The 22,678-nt window shown below is 40.3% G+C and overlaps 1 protein-coding gene across 2 annotated transcripts in view; it reads right to left on the bottom strand.

Moving 5' to 3' along the window:
- MAL2 (mal, T cell differentiation protein 2) overlaps window positions 1–22,678 on the bottom strand; it is a 36,698-nt gene that overhangs the window by 4,882 nt on the left and 9,138 nt on the right. Inside the window, exons 1-3 of one of the 2 annotated variants that reach the window (XM_054499248.2) lie at window positions 18,216–18,414; window positions 12,147–12,317; window positions 448–603 (exon numbers count right to left, since the gene is read on the bottom strand). In XM_054499248.2, coding sequence (XP_054355223.1) covers window positions 448–603; window positions 12,147–12,317; window positions 18,216–18,329 — 441 coding nt within the window. In that variant the 5' untranslated portion in view covers window positions 18,330–18,414. Of the gene's footprint in view, window positions 1–447; window positions 604–12,146; window positions 12,318–18,215; window positions 18,415–22,678 lie in introns of those variants that run through there. The other variant, XM_054499247.2, reaches the window with a different exon arrangement.

Genomic DNA, 22,678 nt, shown 5'->3' with positions numbered 1-22,678 from the left:
TTCACCCCATCCTCAACACCCAGCAAAATTACTTGATAAATGGTAGGCCCACAGTAACTATTCATTTAATAGAAATAAATTGCAAGCAGCTATCGAATACTAAAGAACAAAACTGGGAAATCTCCCTTACCATCTCTGAAAGTTATCAGAAGCAAAAAAAACACAATTCTTTTTGCAAAGTAGACATTGCTGTGCAAAGCAAAGCAGTCCTACTGGCTCGCTATGATTTTACATGAACATCAACCTCTTTGTGCTACAGTTTAATCACCCACAACACTGGGGGTGATCATGGCACTTTGCTTACAGGGTTATTGTACAGATAAATAGCTATTATATATTTAATGCCAATGGCTAGCATTGAAGAAAACTATTGTTGCCTGAGGAGATTCTTGGAGGCCTTGACAGTGGAGCGGAAGTGCTGGTGAATGGTACTCATTGAATACTTACTGAGGCTGCTACGTTTATGTTATACTGGTTATCATTCAGGAGTGGCTGCCCAGTCATGGTTATATTGCAATGCAAATCATGCAGGGATGTGGCTGCTGCTTCCAATAAAAAGGCTCCAAAATAGAAGACAAATACTGTAAAATGGTAGGCAAAATCCTAAAAGAGGAGAGAAAAGACATCTATAATTAAAAAATATATATTTTTCTCTTCCTTACTTTAAATGATGAAGTTTAGGTTTAGCAAGATGAAAACATTTAATTAAACAATCTTAACTATATTCACTGTTTATATTAGCTGCTTTAGAAATGTCAGGCTATTAGAATCCAAGTGAAAATCAACTGACCCATCTTAATTGGCACATTGGTAAACCTTTCCATATACTGAATTTTATAATAATATGTAATTATAATTTGGATTAAGATGCCATAGAGATCAATGTTAATTAGGATAATATAAAAAAGCCATAACATATGCTGTCTTTAAAATTCAAGTAAAATAGCATTTAAATAACATCTTTTTATTATGGTTATGACATGTATTCATACACATTATATAATTATTTTTGAGCAGTTATTTTTCTCATTAGAGATTTTCCACTGAAAAATACAGAAGACTAATAATAGAATTCAATAACATATATTAATATATTTCATTAAAAACTACTAACATATATACTTCCACCAAAAGTATAAGAACTCGTTTATTAGGTTTCTTTGTATGTTGCTGACATTCATGTGAAGTATAACACTATTACAGTTCAATTGTCTTACCTGAATTAACATACCATCAACACATCACTGTTTATTTTTAACAGCTCCCACATATCAGGTAGCTTATGTGCATTATTACTCATCCTTATAACCACCATTTATTATCTCAATTTTACAAAGAATTTCTTCTTTCTTTTCAGTTAAATGACTGTTTAAAGCCACACAAATATTAACTTTTGGAGGGAGAAAAATATGTAGTGTGTCTGGTCCCAAAGTCCAGTTTCTTTAGTTTTCAAAAAAATTATTTTAATTGACAAATATCATACATATTTATCGTGTACATGTTTTGAAATATTTATACACTGTGCGATGGCTAAGTGGAGCTAATTTTTATATATATATATATATATAAATATATATATATATAAATATATATATATATATAAATATATATATATAAATATATATATATATAAATATATATATATATAAATATATATATATATATATAAATATATATATATAAATATATATATATATAAATATATATATATAAATATATATATATATAAATATATATATATATAAATATATATATAAATATATATATATATAAATATATATATAAATATATATATATATATATATAACCTCCCATAATTTTTTTTTGTGGTGAGAACATCTAAAATCTTTTTTAGCATTTTTCAAGAATATAATACACTGTTATTAACTACAGTCACCATGCTGTACAATAGATCTCTTGAACTCATTTCTCCTAACTGAAATTCTGTATCCTTTGACCAACATTTCCCCAGTCCCCCATCACCCCATACCCTGGTAATCACCATTCTATTCTCTACTTCTGTGAATTCAACTGTTTAAGATTTCACATATAACTGAGATCATGTGGTATTGGTCTTTCCATGCCTGGCTTATTTCACACAACACAATGTTCATCTATATTGCAAATGACAGGATTTCTGCCTTTTTAAAGGCAATTAGTATGTGACTATATACTGCATTTTCTTTATCCATTCATCTATTGGCCCTTAGGTTGATTCCATATCTTGGCATTTTGAATAATGGTGTATTGAAAATAAGAATGCAGATATCTCACTGATTTCATTTCCTTTGGATATATACCCAGGCGTGGGATTGCTAGATCATATGGTAGTTCTATTTTTAACTTTTTGAGGAACTTCCACACTGTTCTCTATAACGACTGTACTACTTTACATTCCTACCAACAGTGTGCAAGGGTTCCCTTTGAAGTCTACTTTCTTTCCTATCAAACCTATTATCGATTTATATTATTGTTACAGCAATATTACAAAGGAGAGCAATGCACTCCCTTTGTAAATGCCCATACAGCAAATGATACTGTTTATAGAAATTGTTCTCACATCTGGCTGGGCACGGTGACTCACGCCTGTAATCCCAGCACTTGGGAGGGAGGCCGAGGTGGGCAGATCATGAGGTCAGGAGATAGAGACCATCCTGGCTAACACGGTGAAACCCTGTCTCTACTAAAAATACAAAAAAATTAGCCGGGTGTGGTGGTGGGCACTTGTAGTCCCAGCTACTCGGGAGGCTGAGGCAGGAGAATGGCATGAACCTGGGAGGCGGAGCTTGCAGTAAGCCGAGATCGCACCACTGCACTCCAGCCTGGGCAACAGAGCAAGACTCTGTCTCCAAAAAAAAAAAAAAAAAAAAAAAAAAAGAAATTGTTCCCACATCTAAAATACCCTGCTAGGACAAATTTAACTAACCATGGGTAAGAACTACAAAGGTGTGCTTTCTATTAAATAACTCTCTTTTGTAAACTGATTCACAAATGCCTTCAAAAGATTTAAGAAAAGTGTTACATACTGGCCACTTGTTTATAGGAGAGATGCTCAAATACATGTGGTTATTCAACAAATATTAGTTGATGAAGGTCAAACCCCAAATTCAAATGTCACCATTTTTAATGGCTAAATGAAATGATGCTAGATCTTAGTAAGAAAAATTAAGAGAAAATTTGTCTGAGATCATTAGGCACTCATTTAACTTACTGAGGTGAATCATCAGAAATAGTTTATCTTTAAATAAAGAGATTTGGTGACAGGACCTGTGACTCTTCATGTGATCTGATCCCTTGATTTCTCTACCATTACATATCTTTTTCAATGTCACCCACATTCACCTCATTTTGGTCCCTAGGAAGCATTTTATAGCTCAAGGATGCTACTCTTTACACACGGTATTGTCTCTGCCAGAAAGGATTCTTCCCACAAACAATTACTGCCTGCCCCTTCCCTCCCTCTCTCTCTATTCCTGCCAATTTTGCTTCTTCCTCCCTCCTTTTCAGAAGGATCTGAATTAAACTGTGGTTTCAAGCCTTTCCTGTCCAATCCTATTTCTTCCCCTTTCATCTTTTATAGGTGTTACTTCCCAATACACTTCTTGAGCTTCTCACTCCATATGCTTGGGTCATCCTATCCAGCAAAGGTCATATATACTCTTGGTGTAGGGAGAGAGTACATAGTGTGGAATTTATGGCAATGCCAGTGTGAAAACCACTATGGAGGTTCCTGGAGTTTTAGAGCCTCTAGTAACCTGCACTGGAGAGTGACAAGTCTTTGAAAAGCAGCTCCTGGTACTAGACCTGGTGGAGAAGAAACACTTGATCATGAGACACCAGTGGCCAGGCATCCAGAACTGCTTATTTTGGGTTGGGTTCCATGGAAGCCACTAACTCAAAAAATCAGGTGGGCCAGCAGCTGTCTCCTTGTGATAGGAAGGGCACATATTAACCTGAGCAAGACCAATTAACAAGAGGTAACTGCATGAGCAGGTAGCCTAGGCTCTCATATTACCCACCAGAGTGGAACTGCTCTCCTTCCTCAGTTCATACCTATGGCCGCAGGGAAGAGTGGTTTCCTTATGCCCACCTGAAGGAGAAAAAAAAACCCTGAGATTTGTTTTTGGAAGAGTTGGCTCCTATGTGGTTGCAAGGTTGAAAGGGACAGCAGCTGTATTGTATGTGCATTATAGCCACATTCAGAGCTGGCTTTGAAAGACAGTGGTTAGAACCTATTTTCCCAATGGGTAGAGCTGAGTGATGATGCATGTCATACACTTTGCTCAGAAAGAAAAGTGGCCCATGGCTGGGTGCGGTGGCTCGTGTCTGTAATCCCAGCACTTTGGGAGCCCGAGGTGGTGGATCACTTGAGGTCAGGAGTTCGAGACCAGCCTAGCCAACGTGGCAAAAGCCCATCTCTACTAAAAATAGAAAAATTAGCTGGGTATGGTGGTGCATGCCTGTAATCCCAGTTACTCGGAAGGCTGAGGCAGAAGAATCGCTTGAATCCAGGAGGCAGAGGTTGCAATGAGCAGAGATCCTGCCACTGCACTCCAGCCTGGGTGATAGAGCAAGACTCTGTCTTTAAAAAAAAAAAAAAAAAAAAAAAAAAAAGGCCCACAGTGAGAATATACATAGACTAATGATCAATAGCAAATAGCCTACTATACTTGTCAGGGCCATGGGATAAAACAGATCAAAGCTTCAGGGACAAGGAAGGGATATGGGATTAGGCATACTATGTGAAGATCTTTCTGTCACTTGGTAATGCTTACCAGAAGCAGCGCTTTGGAATGCTACGTAGCCAAAAGGACCCTTCCAGTTGATGTTAGCAATCCTTTGTCATCAACCACCCCATACCCGGCATTATGGGCACATAAACAGAGTACCCATGGTCAGAGAAAGTGGCCACGGAAAGGCCCAAGAGTATGGCCTCCTTATTGCCAAAGCTGATCTACCCACTGCTTCCTCTGAATGTTGGAATGCCAGCAACAGAGACCAACTCTGAGCTCCTGATAAGGGATTATCCTCAAGGGAACCAACCAGTCACCTGTAGTAAATGAATGAAAACTGAGCTCCTACCTTCCTGGAGGGCAAAATATTTCACTCTCACAAAAACACACACCCATAATGGTTATTCTCACTAAAATACAATTACCTAGGGCATCGAGGATTTATGAATTTGCTTTTCTGATTCTCTGAGCTTGAGCCACCAGCTATACCCAAGGATTTACAGACTGCATTCACTCACAGGCATTCACTCAGTCTCTGATCAAGGAAACCACTTCTCAGCAAAGCAGGAGTGGAAATGGGTGCCTACCCATGGGCTGCATCACGTACTGCACCACCTAGAAGCTGCTGGACTGGCCTGATAGAACAAAGGAATGGCTGGCTGAAGGCACAGCTTGGAGGCACTAGTCTGTGAGGATGGGGGTCATCCTTTAGGATGCAGTAGATACACTGAAGAAGAGTTTCCTACATGTTATCGTGTCCCCATTGGAAGAATGGAAACTTACGGGTAAAAGCAAGAGTTTCTCTACTTGTCGTCGCTTCTAATAGCCTGCTGAAATCTTTTACGATTTATGTCCCCACAACTCTAGGTTTTTCATGGTCAGGGGTCCTTGTCCCCAAAGGGGTACTCTTGACAGAGGATAGAGCAATGGTCCCATTGAGCTACAAGCTATGGCTACTCTCTGGCCACTTTGGACTCTTTTGTCCAGGGACAAAAAGGCAGGAAGAGGAGTTACCATCTTGACAAAGGTAGTTGCCACTAAACATCAAGAGAAGGCAGAGCTGCTGGAAGTCAGGATGGCAGTAAGGAGCATATTGCCCTAGTGTATGTGCCACAAGAGGGCGAAAGGAATTATATGTAGACTTCAGGTGATCTACTTGAGGTCTTCTTGGAAGTCTCTCTGCCAATTGTGACTAAAAACAAACAAGTGTAGCAATGCTGGCCTGAAGCAGATGTGGTTGCCAGGGGCCCTGACTCTCTCAGGAATAAGATTTGGATTCACCACCAGGAAACCACTGAGACCACCAGACAGGAAAGCTGAGAAGAGGAATGTAAAATGGTCAGTGGAAGAAGAAGATGAGTACCAGTTGGCCTTGAACCAACTCCAATGAATAGAGATGTCATGTATCCCTCTAACCTCTCTCCTTTAAGTCTTTCATCAGGAAGAAAGGCACACTGGAACCCCAGAGGAGTGACTCCCCAGATATGTATGGAGAAATGGATCTGCAGTATGACAGTAGAGACTGGAGCATCTAATTGTGCATTGCACACACTTTCCATCAAGAAGGAACTTGATGTTTAGCTGTGAGGCGTGCAGGTAGCTGACAGCCTCCAGCTTCAGTGGATTTGGGATCTGCTACAATGCGTGAGCCAAGGCCACATTCTTCCTGGATATCCCCCAACCCCACTAATGACAGCACAGTGGAGGTACTAGTGCTTGGCCACTTGTGCCCAATATGAAACTCTCAAAGGACAGGCTGTGCTCTGAAGTTTTGTATGGATTTGGTCAAGACTTTGTAGAGTGTATCATTCTGGGTTTTCTTCCTGATCTTACTTCCTCCTTTATTTTCTTTTACAAGTGTTATCTCCCCTTTCCCTTAAACAAACAATAACAACAACAACAAAATGCACAAAAAGCCCAAACCAAAACTCTTGTACTTCTCAATCCATCTTAGAATCTGCTTCCCAGTGAAGCTGAGATAACACATATGTTGTTTTGGCATGCTAGGCTTTTCCTTTTTGGCTACTAACATAATATTAATTAATGCATTAATTTTGTAACAATTTACTTACATTGTCTACTACAACAAACACTTTGACAGCAACTGCTAGATCTTTTTATCACAATTGTATTCCCAGGCCTAGTATAGGGCCAACCACTCAGTAACTATTCCCAACCCCTGGTGGACTGTACCTATATTTGTATTTGGTCATCCTGAGTGTACTATTCCAATTTGGGCCAGATGTGGGATGTGCGTTGGATGTGTGTTAAGAAGGTCTTCCACAAGCCTCACTCATTGCATTTGACAGCCCAGATCATTTCTGCTAAGTCAGTGGTTCTCAAATGTTAGCCTGCATCAGAACCACCTGGAGAGCTTGTTTAAACACAGACAGTTGAGTCCTATTCCCCGAGTTTCTGACTTAGTAGGTCAGGGTGGAACCTGAGAATTTCCATTTCTGACACGTTTCCAGATGCTGCTGCTCTTCTGGCCAGGACCACCATTTGTAAATCTCTGCCCTAGGCCCCTGGCCTCCACCTATTAGCAGATGAACCCAGCCTCTTTCTTAATTGCCTTCATGTGCTCTTGCTGTTTCACCAATCTTATCAATGCTCACACACCCCAGAGCACTGCCCACTATGTGTTTGCCTTTTCCCTGGGCAACCTCAGCTTCAGGCACAGCTTCCACCCCACCACCCCCGCAAGTGACTATATCTCACATTCTTGTCTTAAGCCCATGTTTGCTCTTTGTTTCAGGGTCAAACTTCCATCTACTAGTTAAAAAAAAAAAAAAAAAGAAATGGGGAAAGGATTCCGTATTTAATAAATGGTGCTGGGAAAACTGGCTAGCCATATGTAGAAAGCTGAAACTGGATCCTTCCCTTACACCTTATAATTAATTCAAGATGGACTGAAGACTTAAATGTTAGACCTAAAACCATAAAAACCCTAGAAGAAAACCTAGGCAATACCATTCAGGACATAGGCATGGGCAAGGACTTCATGTCTACAACACCAAAAGCAATGGCAACAAAAGCCAAAATTGACAAATGGGATCTAATTAAACTAAAGAGCTTCTGCACAGCAAAAGAAACCACCATCAGAGTGAACAGGCAACCTACAGAATGGGAGAAAATTTTTGCAATCTACTCATCTGACAAAGGGCTAATATCCAGAATCTACAATGAACTCAAACAAATTTACAAGAAAAAAACAACCCCATCAAAAAGTGGGCAAAGGATATAAACAGACACTTCTCAAAAGAAGACATTTATGCAGCCAAAAGACACATGAAAAAATGCTCATCATCACTGGCCATCAGAGAAATGCAAATCAAAACCACAATGAGATACCATCTCACACCAGTTAGAATGATGATCATTAAAAAGTCAGGAAACAACAGGTGCTGGAGAGGATATGGAGAAATAGGAACACTTTTACACTGTTGGTGGGACTGTAAACTAGCTCAACCATTGTAGAAGTCAGTGTGGCAATTCCTCAGGGATCTAGAACTAGAAATACCATTTGACCCAGCCATCCCATTACTGGGTATATACCCAAAGGATTATAAAACATGCTGCTATAAAGACACATGCACACATATGTTTATTGCGGCACTATTCATAATAGCAAAGACTTGGAACCAACCCAAATGTCCATCAATGATAGACTGGATTAAGAAAATGTGGCACATACACACCATGGAATACTATGCAGCCATAAAAAATGAGTTCATGTCCTTTGTAGGGACATAGTGGATGAAGCTGGAAACCACCATTCTCAGCAAACTATCACAAGGACAAAAAACCAAACACCGCATGTTCTCATAGGTGGGAATTGAACAATGAGAACACATGGATACAGGAAGGGGAACATCACACACCGGGGCCTGTTGTGGGGTGGGGGGAGGGGGGAGGGATGGCATTAGGAGATATACCTGATATTAAATGACGAGTTAACGGGTGCAGCACACCAACCTGGCACATGTATACATATGTAAGTAACCTGCACGTTGTGCACATGTACCCTAAAACTTAAAGTATTAAAAAAAGTTGGAGTGAGAAAATACGATCTGCAAGTTTATGTAGTAAAACTCTACAAAGTTAATCTTAAAAAAAAAAGCTGCATTGTGTATAGGGGGATCCTCGTTTACATTAACAGCAGCAAGAAAAATGGATGACAACCACTTTGAACCTCAGTTTTCTCATTTGTAAAAATGAGAACAAGAATACTTATCACCCATAAAGAATTGTCATTCAGGTCAAATAAGCAAATGAATATGGCGCCAGAAAATATAGCTGAGGACATGTAAGATCCTAAGCAGTGGATGGAGCTGGAGGCCGTTATTCTAAGTGAAGTAACTCACTTATTATTTGAAAACCAAATATTGTATGTTCTCAGTTGTAAGTGGGAACCAAGCCATGGACATGCAAAGGCATACGGAGTGGTATAATGGACATTGGAGACTCAGGAGTGGGTGAGGAGAGGAGAAGGAGGGATAAAAAACTACATATTGGGTACAATGTATACTACTCGGGGGGCTGTTACACTAACACCTCAGATTTCACCACTATGCAATTCATTCATGCAATAAAAAACCATATGTATCCTACAAGCTATTGAAATAAAAAAAAATCTTAAAAAAAACAATATATTAAGTGATGTCCATAGTAGGCAAATGATCAAATGTGTGCCAGTTACACTTTGGGGGAATAAAGGGAAACATGTTTAATTGCATAGGATTTTTAAATAGCTCTATTTTTCTAAAATGTATCTTTCCTTAGTACCCTTCCCCTACAAAGGGGACTATAAATTTAGACTCTTCTGTTTAAAGTTCCACAAAAATGGTATTTTCTTCCTCTCCAGAAAAAAAATACAGAAAAGCTATTTCAAAACCAAAATCTCCTTATTTTCCTGGAATAGAATGAAGCAAGTATTTAGTACTTTATATCTGTTATTAGATATTATATTTTTATTTCACTATTTATATCAAAGCTAGAAAGTTCAGGAAAAACTGCTGAAGCTATCTATCATGAATGTAACTTTAATTTCTTAGTCAATAAAACCCAGAAGAAATAGTAAACTCAATATCCTACAACAAATATGTCTAGAAAATAAGTTCTTTATCAAAATCCATTCTTGCTTCCTTCAAGCATGGTATAAAGTGGTAATAAACTATTATCACAGGAGAAAACAACTATTTTTGAGCCATTAATGTCTGACAGTTCCAGAATGCAACAATTAAAAATTGTTACCAACTTGTGACAATTCCATTATATACATGGCTAAAAAGTTTTCCTGGGAGAGTGTACAAAATATGTTACCAAACCTATCAAAAGCCATGCAATAAAAAATGACTGAATAATAATAAAGAAAAAAGACCCACACACAAAAGAAGAAAAAAAGAGAAGCCCTTTCGAAATAGGGAAAACATTTAATAAATTTCTTGAAGACAAGATTTGGCTCTTAGAAAGCATGCCTACCATACAATCAACCCTGTGCATTGCTATTTCCATCTTTTGCCTCAGTAACAGTGGACTACTCCAGCTAAAAGACCACAGGTAAGCTTTGCAGCTGACCTATGAAACAAAGATTTCCAATTTCAGCTGTGACTTTCATAAAGTAGCACAATTAAAACAACAGAAACGCTTAACATTTAATTTTCTGAACATCAGATATAATGCTACAAATGGGTGGGAAATGCAAACTTGGGAAAACAAATAAATTAATAAGGACATGAATGACTGTACTCAATACCAAATATATTATTACCATTTTACAAAGGAAGAAATTAAAATTGAGAGAGGTTAACAATTGTGCCCAAGGCTACATAGCTACTAAGCAAACCAGATCTATGCTCAAAGCCCATGCAGGACTGTAACCACGGTACTCCACTTCCTTCTTAGCTTTATACTAAGCTATGCCATTTGCCCCAGGGCTGGCTTAAAGGCCAGCCACATTCCCTACACTTCACCACTAATAACATTTAGGATTACAGTTCCTCTTATGCCCTATAAATAAAACAAGAACAGATATTTAACATCTGCACTAAAGCTGTGGAATAATATGCTGTTATACTTGAAAGAAATATATATAAAGCCTGACTGAAGGTCTGATGTAAGCTTCCAAACACCAAAGTATGATCATAACCTAATGGGGGTTCTTCCTGAACTTCCCTGAAGCACTGTGATCCACTGAGTCATTCTAAAACAGTCTTAGAGAATAAATGGCTGCAAGCATGAAAGACAAGCTCTATATACTAAACAAAAAGTTGATCTAATTTAATGGTGTCATAATTTTAAAAATTGTGTTGATTGCAATTTTTTTTTTTTTTTTTTTTTTTTTTTTTGAGAGACAAGGTCTTGCTCTGTCTCCTTGGCTGGAGTGCAGTGGTGTGATCATGGCTCACTGCAGCCTCGACCTCCTGGGCTCAAGTGATCCTCCTGCCTCAACTTCCTGAGGAGCTGGGACTACAGGAGTGCAACACCGTGTCCAGATATTTTTTGTAGTTTTTGTAGAGACAGGGTTACACCATGTTTCCTAGGCTGGCCTTGAGCTCCTGGTCTCAAGTGATCCTCCTGCCTCAGCTTCCCAAAGTCCTGGGACTATAGGCATGAGCCACCGCACTTGGTCACAAATTTTTTTTTTTTTTTTTTTTTTTGAGATGGAGTCTTGGTCTGTCACCCAGGCTGGAGTACAGTGGCACAATCTAGGCTCACTGCCTCCCGGATTCAAGTAATTCTTCTGCCTCTGCCTCCCAACCAGCTGGGACTACAGGCAAACCCCATCACGCCTGGAGTAATTTTTGTATTTTTAGTAGAGACGGGGTGTCACCATGTTGGCCAGGCTGGTCTTGAACTCCTGACCTCATGACTCACCTGCCTCGGCCTCCCAAAGTGCTGGGATTACAGGCATGAGCTACCACGCTCGGCCACAAATTCATTTTTAAAAACTCACCAATTCTTTTTAATTTGGGACAGACATTTATTATCAATATGAAACATGCCCTTTTCTAAGTATTTCTTTTCTGAAAAAAAATACATATTTAAATATCTGAGGCAGAAATTAACAGAAAATTTCAAGATGTGACAATCTTTAGTTCCCAAAGGCATTTGTTCAATTGTTTGATAATTGTAATGCAATTCATTTGCCATATGAAATGAAACAATTTTTGAGTAACAGTCATCTAAGTTGTAGGAGTAACAGAATTATTTCTCAGCTCTATCAACACAGATTTCACCAACTGGGGCCCTGTTGTCCATCAAGGCAGCCACACACCACCACAGCAGTCTCTGTGGTTGGACCGCTTCTCTCCCATTAGGGGCAACAGAACTGGGACTCTGGCATTTCAGGACAGAATAGGATACAGGTTTCTCCCATCTTCCTGCAATAGACTTAAAATAAAAAGTCCTTACCAGGAAGTTCCAGTTAGCATCAATTTGAGTCACCATGCCAGAGAGGAACAGGCCCAGAAAGAGGAGCGAAAAGAAAAACGCCGTCACGGACACAAACATGACCCATCCTTGTAGTAGAGGTAGAGGAACGTTGGAGGAGGCAACCAAAATCCAGACAAGACCCCCGAACAGCTGAAAGAGAAAAAGAGGGTAATTGGTTTGCTTAAAAGATACCTTTCATACAAGAGAATTAAACATGCTTGTATTACCCTCAGCATTGCCTTCATTTTCCTCCTAGACCCCTGCACATATTCCAGCAACCCCACCCCTTCGATTTTCCCCTTATTATGTAAGATGCCTTCTTTCCTCAGGTGCAAGACCAATCCTCCTGCTTGGAGAACTCATCCAACTCCACATCTATATCTTCAGGTTGGACTCTCTTCTTCAACCCATGTACATGTCCAGCATTCCCTCATCATTGACAAATACCTTCCTTTGACCTTACTGATTCTCTGACTACCACTTTTTCAATGAAGGTATTTTTTCAGTCAACCATTTTAACAAATTCATCTTTGCTTGGTCTCCACTTCCTCTCCTTGAAGTTGCTCTTCACATCACTATAAACCAGCTTTTGATCTCATTGCTTCTTAGAGAGTTAGCAAAAAATGGCTAGAATAATAGTTGCAGCTGTTGTATATGGCAGTAAACAATAAAAACTACCATCACTTATTGAGTATTATGTGTTCGACACAGGAATAAGTACTTCACATATCTGTGGCTCTAAGTATCAATAAATACCTACTACATTTCAGGCATTATGCCAGGTGCTGGGAATCAAATGGTAAACAGGTTACACTTGGTTTCTGTCACCACAGAACTCACAGTATATTACAGGAAAGAGACAAGCAAGCGATTAAAAAGCTGCTTCATAAATGTCACAATTGGGCAAATACAGGGCACTGCAGGTCCACACAGCAACGGCTATAAATCCAGATTTGAAAATACTTCCTAGAAGCAACAATCCAAAGCACAGGGCTATGGGGTAAAGCAGAGGGAGGAAAGAGGGGTTCCAGGGTGGGAGCTGAGAGGAGCCCTGCACAGGTGAAGAACAAAGCTCAGCAAGACAGGAGGGGCATGTGCTGGTGGGGAATGTGGAGAACTGCACTGGAGACTGAGCGAGGAGGTGCTGAAGCTCGGGCCAAGGAACTGAACTTCACCTAAGGGCGATGACAAAGCCAAGATCATCTTGAGCAGACACTAGCATGGTCAAGATTTGCCTTTAGAAATTTCTCTCTGGCTAGAATGTGAGAATGGACTGGGGAGGAAAGGGTGGATGGTGAGGGAGCACATCTCTGTGTTTCTCAACTCTATCAACACAGAGATTTCACAAACATTGGGTAACACAGGAGACTGTTATACCAACAGACTGTAAGAATCAGAACACTGAGGACAGAGAGAAAGGAATGGATTAGAGTGAAATTTAGAAGTAGACATGATAATAGTTGGTACCTGATCAGATGTGGGACACAACAGAAAGAGGACAGATAAGGAAAATACCCAGATTTCTGGCATGGGCCACTAGGCTTGAGAGAACACCGCAGGAGAAATGGTGTGAAGATGAGTTTTATGCATGTATCACCATTGGTCTCCTCCATACTACCACGCATTCTTTGCATGGCATTCCAAGCCATTTGCGATCTGACATGTCTTTTTCATCCTTGTCTCTTGCCACTATGCCCCTCACATTTTGTATTAGGGGGAGAAAAACAATCCACAGTTCCAAGACAAAGATCTTTCACATCAGAGTGGCCTGTTACTTGCATGCCGTGAATGTCATTCCCTCCCTATGTGTACTTGAGATTCTCCCACTCATATCTAATCTTGAGCACATCATTTACAACATTTTTCCTGAGATCCACCCCTGCTCAGTTATGCCTCCCTCCTCTGGGCAACCTCCCTATTGGGCTTTGTTACATCAGTGAGATACACTGTAATTAAATCCCTTTGGCTCTCCATCTGCACTACCAGGCCTTCTTGGTAGCATACCGCTTTATATGTCTCTGTATCCCAAGCCATTTATTAATCTACACAGTAATCCCTTCCTAACCATCAGTCAGGTAGTATGCTAGATTTGGCAGCACAAAACCTTAGGCTACATACCTGCCCTGAAGACACCTCAAGCAAGTGAGAATCAATCTGTCCCTCTGTCTCTCTCACACACACACACACCCAGGGAGAGTGAGAGATAGAGCACGCTCTCAATTATTTGCTTAGTAAACAAGCTAGTGCTCATATGAGAACAGCTTGAGCTCCAAATATTAAAAATCAATACTCATCTGTACATTGCATTTCAGTATCTAGATATCCAAATTACTCCACAAGTTGCTGAAAGTTAAAAACACAAGTTTTAATTCAAGCTTCAAGAAAAGGCCCAATCATATAATTTGTCACTACTTTGAAGAAACATTTTTGAAAGCATAAATGATCACTTGATCAATGATAATCAAATCACCAGTCTAAAAATATGTATAGTTGTGGTGTATACCTCAAGTCCTAACGTCAAATCAAAAATTAACAATTGATCCAGGAAGTGTTATGAAATAAATCTAATGAATATCAATGCATCTTAAACATTTAACCACCACCTTATCAGTGCCTATAAAAGAAAAAACTTGTTCCTAATAAAATATTATTTACCTTTACATACTATTAAATAAATATCTGAAGGTGATAAGAATGTCTTCCATGGATCAATCTTTCCTTTTTTTCCACTTTCTTTCTGGTAGTCTTTTCTTACTCTCCCATAAAGAATAACCTACATAACTTTAAATACAGTTTAAGAAATATACATTATTATTAAATATCTCTTCTGAGTTATTTCCTGAGAACCTATGTGCAAATATAAAGGATAATAAAAAGCAATTGGCCACTGTTTGTTAGGGACAGGCAGAGCCAAATAGAAAAACATAGTAATATGAGTTAGGGATTATGATACATTCACACCTCTAAAGAGGAGGCTATATGATACTTTGGAATTAAACGCAGCATTTACTAAACCCAGACTGGACCTCAAACAGGCAAGCCCCGAACCTACTGCTAGGTACTATAGAAGAACACTCAATAAAAAACAAAAAAGGCAAGGTTCCGTCTCCAGGAGCTTGAAATAAGGAAGAAATAGACACCATTAAACTGATTCAGGAGCAGATTGTGGTGGGTGCTATAAAAAGAGCTCAACACAGTGTGTTCTGAGAGCCTGGGAGAAGAGAGAAGAAATATAATGGGAAGAATCTGGAAAGGTAGGCAGGGGAGGCAGGCTTCAGAGTAAGCTTTCAAGACAGACCAAGGCTTTGACAGCAGAGGCTATACTGTAAAACAGTACAGATTAACCGTTCTTATCGTACTCAAAATTACAGCCCTTCAAACACCTCAAGGGCTTGGAAGGGAAACTAAATGCTGCATGAACAGGAGTCAGATTCACCTCTTCACTTGTTGGGTATGTGCTGCATGGAAAGGGGAGAGGGAAGGAGTGTATGAATGCCCCCTCTCTCTCACTCACGTAAATGCATGTGATACATCCCTAGAGCGGAGACTGTGAAATCTAGGCTGTCTTTGGAAGAGAGAGGATGGGCCAGAGAACATAATTGAGCCCACTTTGGAGGGCCACCATCCTCATTTTGAGACTGTCATACTGGTGTATGGGTCACTCTGGCCTTGACAGTTACTATTCCCTACTTTGTGATTTCCTTTTGACAAAAGCTACTTTTCTTCTTGAGCTTCCCAACTTGGCTCCAATTTAAAAAACTGAACTTAAAAAATTGAGATGACCAATGCTCAGTATATTCACTTCATCTAATTCCAGGCATTAGTGAGCTTAGAGTGTGTTTGCAAAACAGTGTAATTATCAGCATTCCTGTTTAGTAGAGATGACTCTGGAGGCGGCCATATTTTTAGAAGTAAAAAGCAGAACACAAAAATGGTTAAATCTGACAGAGAACAGATGATAAATACCGTAGCAACTGCAGAGTACACACTGTGAAGAAAGGTATTCGGAACTATTATATGTTTTGCCCACGTTGTTCTCATCATCTTGGATCTGAATCCACATTCTGACCCCTTCTCTGCCACTGCCTTCCACTGCTTTGTAGTGTTCTAAAAAATCCAATAATTATGTATAAAATAGCCAAATGCACCTCAATTTGAAATTTCTTTAAGAAACTAAGTCTGTGCTTATGACTTCAAACCTCAAGCTCTAACAAAAAGACTACCTTTGCTTCCAGGCAATACGAAGGTAAAAACCTCCTAGGAGTAGGTATCAGCCTTTCCCGGTGACTCAGTCACCTTTTATCTTCTTAACCCAACTTTAGGTGTACTGGGTACATACCGGAAGTACTCAAATGTATTCTGAGTTGCAGTTATTAAATTGCTACACATTCCTAAAACAACTGATCTTTTTTCTGGTTTAACATATGTTTGTTATGTTTGCTTGGTCTCTGCAGACCAGAAAGGTATGACTTGGCTGAATCCCTCCCATAAGAAAACCACAGAAGTATTTATCCACAAATCACACTAAACTGAACCCTCGGGGTTTGATGTTAAAACATGTTTTCACTAGAAACCGTGGAATGGGAAAAATACATAGTCCCACGGGAAAACATGCTCTTGAGCAAGTAGCAACTCTTGCAATTCTGGGTGCATGAATTACAGATTCTTAACTCATCTCCTATTTGGACAGTCTTATGTTCCCAAAGGATTCCTTTTGCAAATGCCCTTTTTCTTTTCAAATGTCACTTATTTCCTAATTACCTGCTTTTAAACATACCCTCTGACAGCTAAACATTTTTTCAAACCAATTTGACACCTCCATCTTAGTATACCCACAAAGTAAACAGGCTAATTTCTACTGTGACCTATTTTCAATTAATCTTTGGAATGAGAACAGGAAAAGGTAAGTGAATTTGAAAGGATAAAGACTGGCTAAACTACCCATAAGGGAAAACATTATTTAGAACTTTCTGTATTAAGCTCCCTCCTTCTAATTCTATTACCTATATATTGGATATTTCATTATTCTACTGCAGTGAGAATGAACACCAAGCAAACGTAGAGGAAAAGCAAAAAAAATGTTTGTCTTCCAGTCTGGCTTCTAGAGTTAGAGTAAGAGGCTGAAGCTAATGGTGACAGCAGAAATATTATTTAACATTTACTGAGCTCTTATGTTATAAGCACTGTTATAAGGGTTTTATTTGTGCCAATTTAATCCTCACAAACCTTGAGAGACAACATTATTATTCCTACTTTACAGATAATTGAAGTACAAATCCATTAATAACTTCTCCCTAGTTATATAGTTAATAAGTGTTAGACCTGAAATTTGAACTTGGCAATTGGCTTCCAGAATTTATGATTTTAACATTCTGCTATTGTGCCCCTCTCATGGTTTAGTGTTCATTCTAAAGCAGGGTTTCTACCCATATTCCATATGATTTCCTAAAATCATAGAAACTTGGGTGGACAAGTACATATGCATTTTTCTGAGGACACAGTCCACACCTTTCATCAGAATCACAAAGGGGCATGTGGCCCCCCCACCCAGAAATTCAGAACACTTTATCTACTTGTAACCCCTTCTATTTTAATGGATGTTTACTTATGGGGTGCTGCACAGGAAACATCATGGTTATAGAAGTGTTCAGTATGTTCAGAAATTTATCAGCTAGAAAAAAAAGATCATCTACATTTAGCTACATTTTACATACAATTCGCATTTTGAAAGACTTCTTTAAACTAGAAACGTACTTCAGCCAACAGATACAATATAATAACTGGTAGACATATTTACAAAGCAGCCCACACAAGTATGGATTCATTCACAATGCAACTGTAGATCACTGGTACCACTACAAGGCATATTGCTGCTCCCCTCCCCAAGCTCATCATCTTCCCTGTAATGCTTCTTTTCCTACCACCCTCTCTTTGCATTCCGGCCTCTACCCCTCATCCCCTGAGCATAGAGAAATGATCACACTTGACCATGTTTCTGCCTAGCATGCTGACAGTAAAAATTCTGCTGGATAACTAAACTCCAGTTACCATGTTTTCCAGAAAGACTTCCCTGGCCAGGTGCCATCCCTCGGTGCTTCCACGGTTACTGACGCGTGTATTCTCCACAGCAATTACAACTGGATCAAAATCATGGATCCACATGCCCGTTTCACCCACTAGACTGTGACGTCAGAGTTGGTGACATTGCCTTCAACATCTCTGTACGCTCATTACCCAGGATGGTGCTTTCTACAGAAGGTCCTCAATCCATCCTCCTTGAAATGAACAGAAACCAACCGGCGTGTGTAATGTATGGTTCCAGAAGAGAATGCTCTAGGAGTGCAGCTTGGGATGCTAGGAACACACTCCGGTCTGGAGCCCAGCTCACTCCCTGGTTCACGGTGGATGTCCAAAAATAGGCATGAAAACGAGTGAAGCGAGAATATGTACTTCTCAATTCCCAAGTTATTATTGGTGACACCCACCACCTAGTACCAGATCTCAGGAGGCTGAGATGGAAAGTTATGGGAAACTTTGTACCTCTTGCCAGTTGAATTCATGACACCCAATTTTAAATCTTTTTTCGGCCCCAAATTTGCCCACATGACCTATTTCTATTGTAACTGCCACTGGAACTTTTGACCAGGGTAAATCTTGTGCCTTCTCCCAGTGCCTCCTGCTCCCCTCATCAGTCCCCGTCTGTCCTCTAACCATGCTGACTTCTGTCCAAACTGCTTCTGGACTGGCCCTGGCATAGGCCTGGCATAGTATTGCATCTCTAATACTTGCATTAGAGATGCAAGGCAGCAAGGTGTTTATTTATTTAATTAGGAAAACAGAACAAATTCTGGGATGTAATGAGAAATGACACACACATAAGAGGCTTATGACCAAAATACATTAGTACTCATTGCAAAAGAAGTTACTTTTTAGCTTTACATTTGAAGGCTTTAAAAATATGTCTGAGAGTGCTATAGAGAGTTATACTTTCTTCCTCCCCATGTGACCGAAACCTCCAATTCAGCTGCTTAAATAGCTGACACTGACCCTAAAATGGAAAGCTCATATTACAGAGGAGAAATATGTTCTGGTTCTTTTTATTCTTCTTTATAATAATTCCTCTTGATTTTGAAAATTCTCTTTTCATGTTTGCAGGTAACTAGTTATCACTTTTAGGTTAAAACTGTTCCTGCGTGCCAATGCCCTGATATTGGCCAGACCCGTATAAATCACTGCCTCTTTCCTTTCTTTTTACCTTCCTCCTTCTCATAGCTACTATACAAAAATTGAGACTGTTATATATGTTGTCTATAAAAGGACATGGTACTCTCACCTAAAATAGAACACTTAGGAAATTCAAGTTAAAGTGCAGAAACCTGGAGAAGAATTATGGCAGTTTACATGCTAGGCAAGATTTAAGAGGGCATCTACTCCCAAGCTGCCCTTCTCCACTCCAGCCAATGTCTCCAGACTATTTTCACATACTGCTCAGTTTGTACTATAGAACAAACAAGTAGCATTTGTTAAGTACTGCATGTGCATGATACTGGGTATGCCAACCTGGTTCCTGTCCTTTGTCATTACAGTGTCATTTCTATTCAGCCATATGACTGCAAATACACCATGTCCACAGCTCCTACCACCACATACAACATTTCTATCAGGCTCTACAAATCAAATCTCTTCTCCATGACTTTTTCCTTTGGAGCTCAAGGTGAATCTTTTCAGCTACTTGGTTTAAAGTTTTCAATATTTCAGTTCTTCGTATTTTTTTTTTAAAGGACTGCCAGTCGGAGCAAATGATTGTTGATAATAATCTCTGGCAGGGGCATTGGTTTATTTTCCCTTATGAAACTTTAAAGGTTGTTTATTTATTCATTTATCATTTTGGGGATGTAGTTTCGCTCTTATTTCCCAGGCTGGAGGGCAAGGGTGCGATCTTGGCTCACTGCAACTCTGCCTCCCAGGTTCAAGCGATTCTCCTGCCACAGCCTCCCAAGTAGCTGGGATTACAGTCATGTGCCACCACACCCGGCCAATTTTGTATTTTTAGTAGAGATGGGGCTTTCACCATGTTGGTCAGGCTGGTCTCGAACTCCTGACCTCAGGTGATCCACCTCTTCAGCCTCCCAAAGTGCTGGGATTACAGGCATGAGCCACCACGCCCGGCCTAAAGATTCTTTTAATGTGGATGAAGATTTTTAATCCAGAGGCAAAGGAAAAAAAATACTTACAGTTTTAAAACCCATTTAGGAGACAACTATGTCCATGGACAGCTCCCTCTGGCACACTGCAAATAAGCAATGTCCCTTCACAGTCAAAATTTATTTTCCAGGCAATAAACTCTATACATCAGAACATATACATGTTCCTAGTCCAAAGTCAAAGCTCTCAGTTGAAAATAACCTGAAGTCCCTTTCATAGATTTATCTGCATGACTCAACCTGCCTCCCCTAAAGCCCCTCCCTCACAATCATCCTTTCATTAACATTTGTTTTTCTGGCATAATTCCTCGGAGTTACATCTTATATTTAAGTTTAGTCTAGGTATCATTTTGGGGCAAGTCAAACTTTACATACTTAATTGACTTCCCAAACCTCAAACCTCTCTCTCTTCTTCTCCATCCTTCTTTCATTGGTTCTATTTCAGGTTCTTTTCATCCCTTATCTAAACTATTGCAATAAGCCCCCTAACTGCTCTTCCTGCCTTCAGTCTCTTTGTTTTACAACCAAACTTCATCACTCAAAGGTTTCTAAGACACAAGTTGGATCAAGTTTATCTCTGTCCTTCACAGCTTTCCATCAGACAATAAATCCAATGCCTTGGCCTAGCATTTCTCAGCAAACCAGAACCTGAGTCCTACCTGCTGTTTTTCCTTCTTCTGCCACTGCCCACCAAAATCTCACAACTGACAGAACGTTCTTGCCATTGTCCTTCTTGTCTCTGTGTCTGTACATGTCCTTGTTTCTACCTGGAATTCTCTTTCCCATTTTCTAATGAACCATGGCTCATTATTGAAGGCTAACCTCAAATGTCTCCACCTCATTAATGCTGCCTCTTCTGACCTCTCCAGAAGTCAGATGTACTCTATCCTGCTTTTCCACAATACTTTTTATAAACCTATATTAGCACTTCATACACAGCACAGTAATTCTTTCTTGACTTTATATTCCACCAAACAGTAATTTCTTTTAAGGGCAGGAGCCATGTTAGCTACTCTATTTTCAGGGCATAAAAGAAGGCTTGATGCATAGTGTATTCTTAATTATAAGCTGAGTAAATGAAAATTACTATGGCACCCAAAACACTGCAGTTAGAAGCATGTGTATAAGAATCCTAGAGTAGGGGGAGGAGCCAAGATGGCCGAATAGGAACAGCTCCGGTCTACAGCTCCCAGCGCGAGCGACGCAGAAGACGGGTGATTTCTGCATTTCCATCTGAGGTACCGTGTTCATCTCACTAGGGAGTGCCAGACAGTGGGCGCAGGTCAGTGGGTGAGCGCACCGTGCGCCAGCCGAAGCAGGAGCGAGGCATTGCCTCACTCGGGAAGCGCAAGGGGTCAGGGAGTTCCCCTTCCAGAGGTGACAGACGGCACCTGGAAAATCGGGCCACTCCCACCCGAATACTGTGCTTTTCCGACGGGCTTAGGAAACGGTGCCCCAGGAGAGTATAGCCCGCACCTGGCTCAGAGGGTCCTACGCCCACGGAGTCTCGCTGATTGCTAGCACAACAGTCTGAGATCAAGCAGCAAGTCGGCAGCGAGGCTGGGGGAGGGGCGCCCGCCATTGCCCAGGCTCGCTTAGGTAAACAAAGCAGCCTGGAAGCTTGAACTGGGTGGAGCCCACCACAGCTCAAGGAGGCCTGCCTGCCTCTGTAGGCTCCACCTCTGGGGGCAGGGCACAGACAAACAAAAAGACAGCAGTAACCTCTGCAGACTTAAATGTCCCTGTCTGACAGCTGTGAGGAGAGCAGTGGTTCTCCCAGCACGCAGCTGGAGATCTGAGAACGGGCTGACTGCCTCCTCAAGTGGGTCCCTGACCCCTGACCCCCGAGCAGCCTAACTGGGAGGCACCCCCCAGCAGGGGCAGACTGACACCTCACACGGCCGGCCAGGTACTCCAACAGACCTGCAGCTGAGGGTTCTGTCTGTTAGAAGGAAAACTAACAGAAAGGACATCCACACCAAAAACCCATCTGTACATCACCATCATCAAAGACCAAAAGTAGATAAAACCACAAAGATGGGGAAAAAACAGAGCAGAAAAACTGGAAACTCTAAAAACCAGAGTACCTCTCCTCCTCCAAAGGAACGCAGTTCCTCACCAGCAACGGAACAAAGCTGGACGGAGAATGACTTTGACGAGCTGAGAGAAGAAGGCTTCAGACGATCAAATTACTCCGAGCTACGGGAGGATATTCAATCCAAAGGCAAAGAAGTTGAAAACTTTGAAAAAAATTTAGAAGAATGTATAACTAGAATAACCAATACAGAGAAGTGCTTAAAGGAGTTG

This window comes from Pongo pygmaeus, chromosome 7 (genome assembly GCF_028885625.2).
Source record: "Pongo pygmaeus isolate AG05252 chromosome 7, NHGRI_mPonPyg2-v2.0_pri, whole genome shotgun sequence".
NCBI lineage: Eukaryota > Metazoa > Chordata > Mammalia > Primates > Hominidae > Pongo > Pongo pygmaeus.
The sequence above is the reverse complement of the archived record's forward strand: the minus strand, read 5'-3'. Positions and strand labels throughout refer to the sequence as shown.